The 14,354-nt window shown below is 39.4% G+C and overlaps 1 protein-coding gene across 2 annotated transcripts in view; it reads left to right on the top strand.

Moving 5' to 3' along the window:
- Window positions 1–14,354, top strand: part of tmem198a (transmembrane protein 198a) — a 42,139-nt gene that overhangs the window by 23,688 nt on the left and 4,097 nt on the right. For both annotated transcript variants that reach the window (XM_022190269.2, XM_022190268.2), the window contains 3 exons: window positions 4,188–4,426; window positions 6,480–6,692; window positions 9,677–9,800. In XM_022190269.2, coding sequence (XP_022045961.1) covers window positions 4,188–4,426; window positions 6,480–6,692; window positions 9,677–9,800 — 576 coding nt within the window. The remainder of the gene's footprint in view (window positions 1–4,187; window positions 4,427–6,479; window positions 6,693–9,676; window positions 9,801–14,354) is intronic.

Raw genomic sequence — 14,354 nt, 5'->3', positions numbered from 1 at the left:
ACTATGCTCTGACTCTCACTCAATCTAAAAGCTGCTCCCTTTGTATCTGCAAGCACAAACTCTGCATGTGCAAAGAACAGAGAACTGCCAGGAGCAATAATGACAGATATGATGGAATCGCTGAATAGCGATTGATTTCCTCTATGCATAAGTGCCAAGAAATGACTGAAAAATTGATAAGACACACCACCAAAAACCTATAAAATCTCCACTGTTCGTCATTTTTCTATTATTTCTATTTCATTCTGCTCTGCTCTTGTATGTATCGATTTCAGAGCAGTGTGGCTCTCTAGTTTCTGGCTGTGTGAACCAATATCAGACTCTGATTCCTTACATACCAAACTGCTGTGGCACTGATATGTATTTTCTTTAGAGAGTAAATTGGACTACACCATTGTAAACACATACTCTGCGCTTCCAGCTTTATATTTTCTTCAGTTTCATCAAAATCCTAAATTGCTCTCATCATCAAAAACACTAAAGCATGCTGTGTTCTGCTCCTTATTCAGAGGTATGTTTCTGTTTCTTTCAACTAAGTGTTCCAGCAGCACTGCTGAAGAAAGATGCCCAGAGCTTGACAATTAATCAAAAGTACTATGGCAAAGTGATTTTCATCTTGCTGTCTTTCTCCGAGTTAATGATGGTTTAGTAAGGGCTGTTGGAATGTCGGCATACAGGATCAAATGAATGCTTGCCTTTACTGGACAGTATAAAGCAGAAATGTCTTATTTCCTAATATTTTCTAATTGAAATGTCAGTGCCTCAGTGACATTTTATGCATGAGTAACTACCTGACCACAAGAACGTGCGGCATATACTGTCAGAATATTGATTTTTTTTAATGATCTTTCTTGTACAATGTGATTTCCAAATGAAAAAAAATAAACTATAAAACATGCACATTTCCCCACAGTCAAACTTAAGCCCAAAACAAAACACAGCAGCTTACTCTGTTAAGCCAACAAAGCATTTAGCTGTTCAAATATAATGAATCTGGGATCAGTTTTTGATTTATTTAGTTGGATTTCGTCTCCACTGGTAATGTTTAGAGTTTTGCATATAAATTATAATGCAGCCTACAAAATCACATCTTGCTCAACTTCAATCCTTTACCGCCTTTCCTTTTCCCTCCAATAACACAAACTACAACGCCTAGCTAGATAGACTTACAGCAAGAATGGGTACAATATATTGCTTAATTCCATACAAAAAAACTTTGTAAAAGAACCCCTGGCATTTTGCCTGGGTGGTATTTTTATATCCTTGTGTTCCATTCAAAGAATATAAATATGGTTTGGGGAGACAGCAACCTGTGTGCTGTTTTTTTGGATGAATATTGATGGGTGTTGAAGCTCTGAGCAGGCTTGTTGCATGCAAATAGACACAGAGCGATTCACTGAAGCATACAGACAGCATTAACATTCACTGTATATGTCCTAGGAAAGCATTGGCATCAGTCCCTGCATTGCAAACAGGTTGCCCAAGAACTTTATTTTACAAAGTTGACAGCATGTAGCAACACTACAGTGACTAAAAGCCCTGAAAAAAACATGTTGCTTGAATGAAAATGTAGCAAACATCGCTCCATAGATTTTACCTCTAGTGAGGAAATGTATAGCTCAGCTGTATTTCAAACATGCTCATGGTATTGGTGTGCTAATATTATAATCCTGCAAATGTTTTTAGCATTTGCACACTTAACAGACGCCAGCTCTGGAAGTGCCTTTATTTAGAGAATCAAAATCATCCAATGAAGTTGTTTCATACATGCTGCCATAAAGCAATAAAGCATCACATAACAAGATGTCAGCAAACGAGTGGCAGCATTTTACTTCAAATACTTGATCTTCTCAATCCATATGGCGTCTGTTTGTCTTTCTGTTTGTTTGACTTCATATTCACAGGCGAACAGAAGTGCTGCGCTGTCACTCTCGGTGCCCAAATCACTGTTCAGCAAATGAGATGCAATGCATAATGTTGATGTTTCTCCCAAACACAGCAGTCACATTTGAGTGATATGAGGGGAAAAGGCATTTCTGTTGGTTATCAGCGCGACGACCGATTCTCCCTGCCGATAAATCCTTCTTGCCACCGCAGAATCTGGTTGAGTCCCAAGGTCTTGGGGAGAAAAGATTAGCTGTCATTTATTTGATCCACAAACACAAAGCTGCAGCAGAAATGATGAGTGATGTTAGTGCAACAAGATGGATGAGGCAAAGAGGGAAAAAAAGGAGAGCGAGAGAGGGAGAGGGAGAAGGGGGGGAGACATGAGCTGAATAAGCCAGATTGAACAGATGGGATGGTTTGATGGCTGGAGGAAAACTAAGGAATGCAATGAGGAACAAAAGAGGTAGTTGGAGGGATAAGCAGAGGGTAGTAGAACAGTGAGGGGATGAAAGACTGAGGGAGGGGAGAGGGAGGGATGGGTCAGAGAGGAAGGAAAATGGGCCAGATATTAGGAGCAGTAAAGGAGAAGCACAATATCTCATATTTTATTCACTGACTGGAGACCATCAAATCTGGCAGTGTTTGGAATGTGTGACAGCTGCTGACCAAACAAATGTTCAGGTGGCTGCAGACGCTCCTGAAATGCTCCAGTTACTCTGTGTATTCCTTCAGGCATTCTGTCACAGAAGAAGTGCAAACAGCTGTGAAGAATACAGTGGCTTTCACCGCACATGGTGGCTGAAAGATTTCCAAACACAGGATTGAGGTGAAGGAATAAAAGAAAGCTATACGAAGTGTATCAAATAAATGAGGTATGGTCACAAGGGATGAGCAAGGACGCTGGTTTGGACGAGGGGCAGAGTATTGTTCAGCTCAGCTGTGCGATGCCTGATTACACAAAGATAACAATCTAACGCCGGGTCCCCTCGAGACAGAGTGCAGTCAGAGAGGGAAAAGTAGAGATGCTGAGAAAAATGAAGGGAGATGCAAACATTAATAAACATAAAAGCAAAAGGCCAAGGAGATTTAAACTGTTGATATGATGCGCTTTCAATGCTTTGGAGTCTTTTTTTTTCTTGTTTTGATTGAAACACATGAAGAGAAAGCCGAGGAGGGAGCATTTGAAGGAAAAAAATGGAAAGGAGCAGCTGTTCTTTTCAGCAGGCTTGTTGACTAATGAATGTGGATGACCTTTTGTAATATGATAATTATCATATTCTGAAGCAATTTCATAAAGGTTTGTAGAGCCAATTTATCTGTTCCCACCATACTCCAGTGAGAGCCTTTCTCTTTCTTACACACCATAGGATGGTGGCTGGTTACATTTCTTGGTGTTTATTATGCGTCCTCTGTGTAATACTTTGTCTTTTCTGTTGAAACGTGTTAACAGCCTTTTAATTTCAGGAACCGTTTGCAAAACCACAAAGCAATCTACAGTTTATCACAAGGCTGAACAGAGAGAACTGTGGCATGTAATTATGGAATAAAAAATAAAAGTTAAGTCAGAGAATAATGCATGCGGCACTTGCGTTGTAAGAAACTTGTGCTGGTCAGTAAATAATCCAATCCTTTTTGGGCTGCAAAAGTCATGCAATCATTCATCCTGTCTGTGGATGTAAATGTTAACAATTTCTTCGCGGATTGATTTCAGTCTAGATATTCTGCAGACATTTTCTGAAAATGCGGCTGAACTGTTCATTGATGGAAGCTTCAAAATGGAGTAAAGAGTTAGACAGAAAAAGCAAGACTTGGCAACCCAAACCTTTTCATTCTTTTTTTTTTTTTTTAAAGAGGAAGCCATTAGTTGTGTTCATGTTGTTGCACACTAGTCTTGGCACCGTATCATTCAAGGCTAAAATTGAATATCCCTCTGCTGTTGTGTGTGTGTCTGTGTGTGAATGTATGTGTGGGTGGATTCCTGACTGTACTATTCCTCTCTGTTCTGGGCTGCTGCTAATGGCGCAAGGAAATGTTTCATATGCGCACCATCATGCTGTTTGTTGTTTCATGTTGTCATTATGTTTTATCTGATTTCATTTGGATTTAATAGATGGTTCTGGCTGTTCACTCAGGCTCACGTGTACAAACACTCAGACACACACACACACACACACACACACACACACACACACACACACACACACACACACACACACACACACACACACACAGGTACAGCAGTTCAGAGTTTGTATGCTTTGATATCCTTACAACAGCTCTGTTTCCCTTCTCTCCTCCAGGCTATCGATGCTTCAAGGCCGTATTGTTCCTCACAGGACTAATGTTTGGCTCCGTGGTCATCTTCATGCTGTGCTACAAGGAGAGGGTGATGGACACTCAGCTGAGTGTGGAGGCGTCCGTCGGCATCGGCCTCGGCATCGGGACCTTGTGTGGCCTGGTGACCATGTTGGTTCGCAGTGTGGGTCTGTTTATGGTGGGCCTGCTGCTGGGCCTGCTGATCGGAGTGGCGTCACTGGTGGTGAGTTATGGCCATGTGCAAGATAAATGATTAACCCTATGAGCCTGTGGATATTTTCTGGGGAATGTCACTACCGACACTTTAAAGCCCTTTTCTTGGTCATTATAAGAGCAGAGCCTACGGTATGGATGCTCTACATTTTCCGACATTTGATATGATATTACTTTTTTATATTAGCCTTAGTGTCAAGGGGAAAAAGGTAATATAAAATGGTGTTCTTACGTGCATCTCATTATACAGTGCTGGCAGTAGAGATATCTTTACATAATAAAGGGAAGATTGTCTTAAATATGTCTGTCCATGATGGTGGATGCTGTATCATGTAGAAATGAGACAGAAAAAGTATGTGCCTAGTGCTTAAATGAAATACCTTTCAATGCTTTAGTGAATACAAATTCACTAAAGTGCAGTAACAAACTTGCAGAGATGGTAAACCAATAAAACGTTTGTCCCCTGTCAAAAATGTTCGTCATTTTACAGTGAAAAACTGTCAAACCATGACGGTAAAAAACCTGTAGATTCTAAAACAGTTTGATGCAGTTTAAATAACACTGTATCACTGTAAATAGGCCAATCAGGAAAAAAGTGTGATTTGTAGATTTTTTTTTGTCTTAAAAAATTAATTTCTCGACTCCTGCACAGTTTTAATGGAAAAATACCATAATATGTATAAAAATACTATATTTTTGCATTTAATTCTCGAAAACAATACAGTTTTTCCCAGTTAAAAGCACATATTTATGTGCTGGTAATGGAAACATGCTGCAATATTTAGAACAAGTAACATGGCGATTTTTGAATTTACAACGTGTAAAAAAAATACAGTTTGTTACCGGTCAAATTGACGTGTTTTTGTGTTAATAACTGACAAATGCTTTAATATTTATGACAGCTTTAACCACAATGTTTTGCTACAAATACATATATTGAATGTTAAATACTCTAACTGTTGTGCTGATAATGGAAAAATGCTGTAATATTTATCGCAAGTGAATTTTATATGGTGTCTTCAGATAAATTTTCAAATTTTGCGGTAGCATTCTAGCAACCACAGCTGCCGGAATTTTACCGTAAAACTTTCTTTTTGTTTACAGTGTATCCTATCATTGCATGTATTTGTTAACATTATTTGATCAATGATACAATGATTGAACTGCATGATATAAACATATCCATGTATCTGATGCACTGACAGGTTCTCAAGTATTGTATGTGGAGATGGACGCACAAGTGTATGTAGTTTTAAACTATGATTAAATCTGATGTCCATAAAATGAATTTGTTTGGGCGACACGTTCTGGTGCAGAGGAACTACTGGCACTGTTGGAAAAGTCAAACTGAGTGCTTTTAGCTATTATGTGTTACACTTTACTGCAGTAAATACTTTGAAAGCAGTTCAACCATGAAGAGGTGATGAGAATTTGGACACAAAATGAATCCATCAGGCTCTATGTGCCAAACATGTGTAATTGAAATGTCAGCCTTCATTCTTTCATGCAAATGAGCTTTATGAAGAAAGCATGATGCTATTCTCAGAGGAGAGTGTTCTTAGTGTGTATAGTTGTTGGACTAATCAGAGTCGTGCATGGGTGCAAATGAACCACCTCTTCTTACTGTGAGCAGAGCTCACTTGTCAGTCTAATAAATTGTCTGCAATGTTTGTGAATACAATTTTATTTTAACAAATTCTGCCTCAAAATATAACCAGGAGATCTTTAAGTGCCATTAAAATGATGATGCCCCAGCAGTAATGCCAGTGTCTCCAGAGATCACATCAGTTTGTCATTGAGTGTGCTGGCAAAGTAGCTCACTCACCAGCTAAATACCATTATCACATTAGTACTCAAAATAATACAAATCTGACTGCAAACCACAGTGTGAGGCAGGCCTTGAGGTTTAATTTTTAGCAGCATCAAGAGTTTTTGCTGATGGAATTTGAATGCCACATTAGAGTTAAGTAGATTTGCTCTGCTGCTGCTAATGATTTCACATGGCTTTACACAATCCTGTGAAAACAGGCAAAGTAAAATGAAATTTTTTCTCTTCCTCTCAGGTCATGGAGGAGTTCTACCACCCCAAAACAGTGTGGGTTCCTTTGGGCATTCTCTTGGGTTCTGGGACGCTATTTGCCGTCCTCACTCTTCAGTGGCAGCGCTGCTTCGTCACCTTCTCGACCGCCACGTTCGGCTCTGCCATCATCACTGTCACCGTGGATTATTTTATAGAGCTGTTCGCCTTGGTGCACTACGTCTATGAGAGACTCAGGGTAAGCACGTCTCTGTGTGGGTTTATGTGCGTTTTGGTGGGCACGGAGGAAGAGGGATGTCAGTCACCTTGAGGCAAGTTAGTACACTCCAGAGAGAGTCATTGACAGATTGACAGTTTGGTAGACTCATAGATTAAAATCTCGGATATTGACCACTTTATAGAGCTGTCACCACCAGCAGTTTTAGGCATTTCACCTTGGTGCACTGTCTGCAAAAGTTTCTCCAGGAGCTCGAGGTGTGCCTGCAGGTCGAAACTGAGAGGAAAGAGAAGATCAGTAGAAGATTTGAGTGTTTATCTGAGAACAGGAAGGTCTGTGTGTTTGATATGTGCATAGATGAGAGAAAGGCAGGCAGAGCTCAGAATAGGATAAAATAGTTTGCAGTGGGATATGTAATTCTGTGGTGTCATGTTGGAGTGTATGAAAAGTCAATTTTCTTCCATTTGTAAATACCCCGAAGGTCTGACAAGTGGAAATTTATTATCACACTAATGCAGAAATCCCATAAACCCAATATACTGACCCATAATTAAATGTCATGGTATGAACTAGAAGGTGATCCTATAGACACTGATGTATTTTAACTAAAAAATTTCGAATGTATTTAGTTGATGCATTGTTAATTCATACGTATGTTCTCTGCCTTGGTAGAAACAATATAGCAAATTCTCTCTTCACACGGTTTTTGGCTTCAAATCTCTACGGTATACTAGAGCTCAAAATTTGTTGGATTCCAAATAAAAATCTCATTTGTAAACATTACAGTTAGAGTGTTTGGCAAGGAAGGTTTGGCTATTAAATAAGAGGCTCATGATGTGATTTAATGTTCTTTAATTCAAGCATATTGAGGCTTTCAAGGGCTGTTCGGCTGCCAATTAGACTCTTATTTCGGATAAGAAAGAAACTTGAAAACCTTAAAAACAACCCTTTAATAGAAGAAAAAAGAAAAGCACCTCAGAGAGAACAACTAGGGAGGAATGTCAGGTGGATGTTACATGTACAGAAAAACAGCAGAAGACATTTAGAATATAGACAGCCAAGGTTGCAAAGAAGAATGACCCAAGAGGACGCCTAGCAATTCCCATTAGTCACCAGACAGACAGGACCTGAGCCACATGGCCTCTTTACTACTATCATGACCTGGAAAAAGGACACGCATCACAAACACACAAGAGGCAAAACAACTGACATAACTAGGAGACGGAAACAAACATCCATGTTTGAAAGGCAATATGAACTTAAATAAGACACAGTCCTTGGAGAGAGGTAGGTTCTAGGATGACTGTCCAATGCAGAGAAATCTGAGAGAAAACAGAAGACAGCAAGAAGAAAAAAAGATGGAGAGAGGAGAAACAGTAAATAGAAATAGAGAGATGAGCACAGAGTTCAGAATTGGACTCTTTCTTTGTCTCTGCAGTCATTACCTGTCAGTGACATAGCTTTATGTTGGCATCAGGAGTCAATAGTCTGCAAGGTTTTTTTCCCATAAATGATTTTGTCGTTGGTTGGAGTCAAAACGTTCAGAGCCTCCATTGTAATGGGTTAGCTGTCCTCGATACACACCAGTTTGAGACTGAACAAAAATATAAAACCAAATAATGTTCCCCGGTGACAGGAAAGCCATAACATAAAAACTTTCTAGAGAGGGCGAAGATGGATATAACAGCACATCATTCTAAACGACAGTACCCCATTTGATTTCTTGCTGATGGTGGTGAAGAGCTATATAAAACATGGCTCCAAATCCATCCATGAAAATCCATTTTTCTTGTGTTTTGTGTGTTATAAACTTACAGGACTAAAATAAAAGCTGTGAAAATATCAAGAAGCCTACTCCTGCCACCCCTCTAGTCCTCCCACAACTAGATGGCTTCTCAGCTTCACAGTCTAGTAATATTTGTGTTCAGTCTCTAAGTAGACACTGAGGAGCCAATAGTCGCTGGGCTAAAAATGTGCATAATCCTGCCCATTCACTGCCAGCTGCTTCCTTGGTGAGCCATTCACAGTTGGCTTCACAGCCCACAAGGTTTATTTACTTATTCATACACTCATTACATCTCAGTTGGCTGCTGTGTGGTCAACTGTGTGGCTCCGTGCTGTCAATCACATATACAAAGAGAGTCTTCTTCCTGAAGGGGGCGTGGACAGCAGCAGCTCAGTTGTTTTTTAAAGATGGAGGGACTGAAGCACCACTTTTAGAACAGGGCTAAAAGAAGGGGTTATACACACAAAATATTCTGAAAGGAAAAAGACGTATTCTGTATATTCCATGAATTTGTTAAAATTGGCTCAATATCGGACCTATAAGTTATCACTTCCTATTTGTAATTTGTAGATTTGTAGACACAAAGTTGTGTTAATTCTCAACCACTACCTTATTTTCAGAACCCATATTGTCAATTTCCCTGATCCCCGGTCCAGGATCGATCAAGGTTTAATCTATCTATCTATCTATCTATCTATCTATCTATCTATCTATCTATCTATCTATCTATCTATCTATCTATCTATCTATCTATCTATCTATCTATCTGGCTGGCTGGCTGGCTGGCTGGCTGGCTGGCTATCTATCTAGCTATCTATCTATCTAGCTATCTAGCTAGCTATCTAGCTATCGAGCTAGCTATCTATCTATTCTTTTTTCATGTTTGCTTATTAGCTTATATTTAGGTAAACATGTCAACATTGGGAAGCGTTGTGGTTTTGGATCATTTATGAACTTCCAAAATCCATCTTAAGACCTGATGCAGCATATGTGGGCACTTGCATGTATTTTTCCAGACTGGCCTAATGGGTTTAACATGGAGGATCAAAACATAAAACATGACATTAGGATAGTTTCATCTTCAAGATTGTTACTCTGATTATACTAATGATGTTGTGTTCTTTTCATCCCAAAATAAATTGATTTAGTTAGTAATTAGCTGTTAATAGTTTATCTGCATGAAATTACTTAACCAAAACTGTAACTGTTATCTTCTCAGGTGGCCCCAAAGAGGCCGGTGTGCTGGTTTACTTGGGTCATCTTGGGTGTGTGGCCTGTCCTGGCACTGCTTGGAGTGCTCATCCAATGGAAAGTCACTGCAGAGGGATTTTCTCACACAGAAGGTGAGCGATACTGCTATCCACACACAATCACACTGTCTGGAGCAGGATGAGAAACTACCTTTCTGTCCACGCTTGTTGGGTTCTGATTTTTACTCAAAGGAAAGCTGTTCGGTTGTTTGTTTTTGCTCACATTGTGATGCTCTTTGTTTCAAGGATGGTGAAAAGTTGAACATTATTAAAACAGAAATGCTTTTTTTGAAGTGATTTTAAAACTATATTTTAAAATTTTTGCAGAGATTTTCTATGATTGGATATGAAAATGTCTCAAATGCATATTTACAATATTTTACAATGTTTCCACACTTGGAAAATCACATCATGTCACCTTGTAACAACAGAAAATGTAATAACACAAGAGTGTAACTTACCTTTTACTCAGCTTTTTGCTCGTTTTCTTCTGTGGAAAAATTATGGAAAGTAAAACATTTAGGTGTTTGTGTGTTGAGGGTTTCTTCTGCTGTTCAATAAAAATCTGTGGTTGTCACAGTTAATGCATGGGCACCAGGGCTGACAAATCCCAAATGGAGAAGCATGAGGCAGAGCAGGTTAAATAGATTTTCTTGTCACAAACAGGTTCGCTCACTGATTCAAAGGCAGCCTGAACGAAAAGGTCCTGCAGGGAGAAAAGATGAGAAGGAAGGTTAGAATCAGACAGCATGTCTCTACACAGGTAGCAGATCATGAGTACATCCACAGAAACAGGAGTAGGGAGAAGAACATAGACAGGCAACTACAGGCTCATATACAGACACACACAGGAGGGACATGAAAGCAGCCACAGTAGTCAGGTTTTCATCCGGATGTAGTGACAGTTTTATTCAAATTCTGAGAAATTTGGCAGAAGAGAATGCAAATGAACTCTCTGAATCCTGCAACGCTTGAAAGGAAAATTATCTTTTTAAAAAATTGCCAAAATGACACCATTTATCCGAGCCAGAAACTGTAAACACAGAAATAATCATTGGGTGTTCCGCTTTCCGCCAGTCATTGAACTCATCAAGCGAGACTTTCAGTTGTGAGAATCCAAAATTGAAATCATGATATTTAATCAAAATCATTTTATGCAACAAGTATCTTTTTTTTAAACGTCAACAATAAACCATTTACTCTAATCTAATTCTCTAAAAAAAAAAAACTAAAATTTTGAGCTCCGTGAAACAAATTGTGACAGAGCTACGACCAAAAGTCACACTGCAGGCTTCTGTTAACAGAAAGCTGATTGTAGGAAAGTATTGTAACAAATTAAATATGTAAGTAGTAAAACATCTATCGTATGAAGAGTGCTTTCATTGTTGGTAACACTTTGAGGCAATGGGAAAAATCTTGTACACACAGATCGGATGTTCTCTTCTGCTGCTATCTTGCAATGGTGGCAATGGGAGCGGCAGGGTAGGAACACGCTGTTAAAATTCCGTGGCCCAGGGGAAGTAAAAATGTCTGAGGTTGAAAGTTAGACAGAGAAACATGTCCTTGTGGAGACAAGATCCACATGACTTGTCAGAAAACAGGTGGCTGATTTCATTCTTATGAATAAAGATTCTGCATTAACCTGGATGCAAATTCAGTCAATTAGTTTACTAAAATAAACTGACATTTAAATAAAGCTTCTGCTCCAGTTAAGAACTTGTAAATCCTTGATGAATATTCTCAGAGACAGTTGATTCAAAAAAGGCGGTGCTCACAGTAGGAACCACTCTCAAGCTACAGATAATCTACCGGCTCTGTTATGCAGCTGTCTGTTGCAAAACTTGTTCCAGTATTGATCTCACCGAGACCCCAACAAGCTTCTCTGACAAATCCTGAGTTTATTAAATAAGCAGTGTCATTGCTTTAGAAATCATAACCATTACAAAGGACAGGGAACGGTGCATACGGTATGTCTGTGTGTGTGTGTGTGTGTGTGTGTGTGTGTGTGTGTGTGTGTGTGTGTGTGTGTGTGTGTGTGTGTGTGTGTGAATGTGTGAGTTTGTTTGTGAGTCTGAATGTACCAACACTGGTGTTTTCACCAGAATGTCTTACTGACGGAAGCAGCAATAATCTGCTCTGAAAGCAACCACAACACAGATGGCGAGATCGCACACACACGCGCAAACACAATATGTAAATGCAGCACACACACAAACACCATGACACACAACTCATGCACTCAAACTCACCAAGACGTGTTGTTACATTTGATCTTTGCCGCTGTATGATGTGCGCAGCTATGTCTTAGAAGAAGTCACACATGGCCTCAAATAATGGGATTAAACAGCAGGCTGCCATGGCTTCCAGTCAGAGGGTGTGGGCAATGAGATAGAGGGAGCTTTTTACTGCTATTTTGAAAAATGTGCAGTCGCGTGTCGGGAAGTAGATCTTGAACGGCAAAGCTACACAGAGGAAGTGCAGGTAGATGAAAAACTGTAAACAAGGGAAGGAAAGGATTCTGCTCAGTTCAAGACAAAATGTTAAAAAGAATGTAAAAATACAGTAAAAACAAGCTTAAAAACCTTATTCTTTATCATGTGGTGTGGATTTAAAACTGATATGCAGTACATGGATATTCATAGATTAATTAGCAAATCCAAAATTCTGCACGTTTAATCCCATTATCAGTTATTGATGCCACTATTTAAAAAAAAAAAATCTGGATAAAATAAACTGATTTAAAAATAAGCTATTTTTGCTGTGATTTGGTGTCTCGCAGTGTCCCGCCTACAGCACAATCTGATTGGATACACATCCTGTCAACACTGAAGGATACATTTTGAAAAGGTTCTTTTAATTCACCAAAAGCAAATTCAGTTCAATGAAATTTGGTGTTGATGTTTGTGGTATTTTAAATTTTGACACAATGATCTTTCATTCTCGCTATGATTTAATTATCGGTCATCGTTCTCCTTGATTACTAACAATTGGTAATTGTTCTGAATTTAAAAAAAAAACAACATTTTGCCAATCCCTACAGTTAAAGAAACACAGAGATAAGTGAGTTTCTATAAGTGGAGATGAATATATTCAGATTTCAGTTGAACACCTGTAGCTTTGAACAGCAGTATCCCTTTTTGTGTAGTAAGAAATTAATATTATATTAAAAACAATAGTAATTTTAATTTGTCAGAAAGAGGACGAATGCAAAAAATAAAGAAAACGACAATCCAAATAATACTGGGGAAAAAAGCAGGACAGATCATTGTGTATTTTTGCATGTACTTGAATGTTGCATTAATTGCGTGAACTGTTAATGGAAATAGGGGAGGATGAGGGGGAGGCTGTGGCGCGATGAATGTTGCCGCAGTTCCTGCTGGTTAGTGATAAGAGTCGTCATTATTTGTATTATTTAAATTAACATATACCACACGTAATCTCCAACTGAGTTTCGACATTAGCGCTGGAAGTGTCCCTTTTATGGCGACGAGCATATTGTAGTGACAGGAGAAGGGGAAAAGGGTGGGGTACTGGTGTGGAGGGGAAAAGTAAAGAGGGAGCAGGTGTACTGGGGGAAGGGCAGGGTGAGGGTAATAAACTGGGGCACAATGGGTAAGCAGGGCACCCAAGTGGAGCAGGGAGGAAAATCATCTGTCAGCTTATTGAATAGCATGCAGGTCACGGGCATGAATGAATTAGCTCACACGTGTTTGACTTGTTTTTTTTTTTGTTGCCTCCCTGACCGTGTCGACAGTGAGAGAACATGCAGAGATACTGTGGAGTTTTATATACTTGCGAGGACCCTCACTGACTTAGTGCATTGTGCAAGCCTTTTGCACTAATATCACCCCCTAAACAGCCTTTGAAGTAAGTGGGGACTTGCCTAAAAGTCCTCACTGTTACATCTAAAGCTTATTTAGGCCCCACAAAGACAGACAGTGCACACACACAGGCATGTGGTCAGAGGGGCCTGAGGTGGAGCTAGCTGAAGAGAAGAAAAAAGGGGGGTGGGAGGGTATATGATTAAGCAGTTTCCCTGGCAGATGGTGTCTTGTGTTGCAAAAAGAAACAATAGACCTCATAACACTTCCACACCCACCCACACTCACACACAAGGAGTGTCTGACCTACACGGTGCATCTGTACAGTGGGAACATTTTGACCTCTCATAATAAAAACAGATCCACTACATTCTGCTGTATATCGCACCACTGAATCAAAATGCCCGCAAAGTCCCCCAAAAATAGTCATATCAGCAGACAGCGAGACAGCATAGATTTTAGACATCCTTTGCCGGGGAGGGTGTGAAAAGAACACGAACACACTCACCCACTCACAATATGTCAGGAGACTGAGCAGCACAGTACAAGTACATGCAGTGAGGAAAATTATCCGTCTGCCAACCGGATGAATACAATGAAGGAAATGAGGAAATGGGCGTCAGTGTTTTTTTCTTCTTTTCCATTTTTACGGTCTGCATTTATAATCAATCCTCCCTGGAAAAGTTCAACATATACAATTAAAGCTAATTAAAATCCTTTAAAAAAAAAAAAAAAACACCAACTCATTGGAGTTTCTGGTTTTTCTGGTGATTTTGAATGAGTTCCTTCCACTTGACTTAATCAGTTACTTTGCTTTCTCCATAAA

This window comes from Acanthochromis polyacanthus, chromosome 14, assembly GCF_021347895.1.
Source record: "Acanthochromis polyacanthus isolate Apoly-LR-REF ecotype Palm Island chromosome 14, KAUST_Apoly_ChrSc, whole genome shotgun sequence".
NCBI classification, from domain to species: domain Eukaryota; kingdom Metazoa; phylum Chordata; class Actinopteri; family Pomacentridae; genus Acanthochromis; species Acanthochromis polyacanthus.
This window is presented reverse-complemented; position numbering and strand designations above follow the sequence as displayed.